The sequence below is a fragment of the Muscardinus avellanarius genome (genome assembly GCF_963383645.1).
Source record: "Muscardinus avellanarius genome assembly, chromosome: X".
Classification (NCBI taxonomy): domain Eukaryota; kingdom Metazoa; phylum Chordata; class Mammalia; order Rodentia; family Gliridae; genus Muscardinus; species Muscardinus avellanarius.
The window spans coordinates 122,636,113-122,638,475 of record NC_137792.1 but is presented as its reverse complement, the minus strand read 5'-3'; the positions used below and the strand labels follow the sequence as shown (position 1 = coordinate 122,638,475).

General features: G+C 47.8%; 1 protein-coding gene across 1 annotated transcript; it reads right to left on the bottom strand.

Annotated features, from left to right (window-relative positions):
• Positions 1-598: 598 nt before the first annotated feature.
• Positions 599-1,759, bottom strand: PABPC5 (poly(A) binding protein cytoplasmic 5; the record flags this gene model as incomplete). Its single annotated transcript, XM_080719226.1, has 1 exon — positions 599-1,759. One exon carries the CDS (start codon positions 1,757-1,759, stop codon positions 599-601), a length of 1,161 nt encoding a protein of 386 aa, XP_080575352.1.
• Positions 1,760-2,363: the final 604 nt, after the last annotated feature.

Genomic DNA, 2,363 nt, shown 5'->3' with positions numbered 1-2,363 from the left:
AAAGGCAACGTCCAACACTAGTTAAACCCAATAGCAAGTCTTCTGTTCACAATATATTGAAAAGAAAGGGGAAATGAAAACAAGTAAAGAAAAGAAACCTGGCATCTTTTTGAAAGAATATTCATTTGTAAAAATAATCTAAACTGAAATTATGCACAGGTGCTAACTGAACCATATACATTTTCCCCTGCCCTACTGATTTCTCAAACAGCAAGCACCGAGCTTTTTCTGTGTTGGGTTTAATTGTAAGGACCACTCTGACAACATTGGCATGACAGAACTGAAATTTACTATTATTGAAATAAAGTGGGAGATAGAGTCAAGCAATTGCCTCACCTTGGCTGTTGAGGAAAAATGTGGAATAAACTTTACATAATCCTAAAGACATTATATCAAAAAATAGTACAAAATGACGAGTTTACAATTAGAAATTAGGTTCTCCACGCCAATGAACAAGGCTTTCTAGTTTCATTCTGTTCTCAAAAGAAAGTGTATTCACTTAAAACCTGTGAATTGGCATCAAATAACCCCTTATCACAAAGGAGCCCAAAGGAAGTAGGCACCAGCTAAGGCTGAAAGAAGTGGAACATCCGGGTTCTCACCACCTGCGCCTGGCGTGGCCCAGGGTTACATGCAAGGGCCTGGAGGCCACTACTCGGCCATTCATCTGATCCACCGCTTTGGTAGCCTCTTCAAAGGAAGAGAAGCAGATCACAGCAAAGCCTTTGCCCTGACCCATTTCCATCATCACTTTGGCTCGGCTAATGGATCCAAATGAAGAAAACGCCTCCTTCAGCTTTTCCTCGTCCATAGTCTCATCCAGGTTCTTAATATAGATAGGCACCACTGAAGGACGACTCTTTTCTTTGAGTTTCAGCCGTTCAAATCTCCGCCTCAACTCAGCCAGGCGTTCAATTTTCTTCTGCGCTCGCCCCACATAGAGGACTTTCCCATCAATCGACTTCCCCTGCAGGTCTAGCACAGCCTTTTGGGCGGCCTCGTGCGTCTCGTATCTCACAAACCCAAAGCCTTTAGATTTCCCGCTAGCATCTCTTATCACCTTAACGCTCTCGGTTGGCCCGTATTCACTAAAAAGTTCTTTCAGCTTTTCGTCATCCATGTCCTCTCCAAAGTTTTTAACGAAAACGTTGGTGAAGGTAGCTCGATCTCTGGATCTGACTTCAGCAGCTCGCTCTTCAGGGAATTTAAAGCGACCCACGTACACTTGACGGTTGTTGAGGCGCACGCCGTTCATGTGCCAGATGGCCCTGTTGGCAGCGGCCAGGCTGTCAAAGTGCACATAGGCGTAACCCTTCGAGCCGTTGTCATCGCACACGACTTTGCAGGAGAGGATGCTCCCAAAAGCAGAAAATAAATAAAACAGAGCCCTATTGTCTATGGACTTATCTAGGTTTTTGATGAATATGTTGCCGACGCCAGACTTTCTTAGGCGGTCATCTGGCTGTGACCACATGAGGCGGAATGGTTTGCCGTTAATCAGATCAAAATTCATGGTGTTCAGGGCCCACTCAGCATCCGCGGGAAAGCGGAAGTTAACGTAGCCATAGCCCAGGGGGCTGCGGGTCACCGGGTCACGGCAAATTCGGGTGAAGCGCAGGGGACCGGCAGGCCTGAACTTCTTATAGAGCATGTCCTCGGTGACATCTGGGTCCAAGTCACCCACATACAGGGCAGCTTTGAGGTACTTCTTTTTCTTGCTAGCAGGAAGAGGCTCATTGCTGCCCATCTCTCTAAACATGGTTGACAGTAGAGAGGAGGCTCCCTTGGGAGAGAACAAGGCTGCTTTCTCTGGTCTATAGGCCAAACAGCTGTTCGCGAACAGAAACGGCCAAGGCCGGCAAAGGCGAGCTCAATGCAGGCTCAGAATCACTGCGGAGGCTGAGGCTGAGCAAATGAAGTTCAGAAACAGCTGGTCAGCAGGCTCAGAACAAACGCATCAGACATTATGCCCCCCCTCCCTTCCCCAACGAATCTGTTCTCCCCAAGAGGACTTAAGATTTTCACCCGTTCAGATTTCAAATCAATCTCAAAAGCCAGTGTTAGGAACGTAATTTCCCTTCCCCTTTCTATTAAAAAAAATAATATATATATATATATATATATATATATATATATATATATATCACCGAGCAGCTGGAGCCCCCCTCCCATCTATCACTGCTGACAGAGGCCTCGCCACGGGCTTTCGGCATAGGCACAGGCCTCGGGCTCCCATCGGGTCGGTTGCCAGTGATCACTCAGGGCAGGGGCCCAGTGTGTATTCCTCCGCCGCTGCCAGGCCGGTCCCGGGCGGGCTCGCAGTCACTAAGGCCGCCCGCACTCAGCGTCAGAGAAAGGGCACG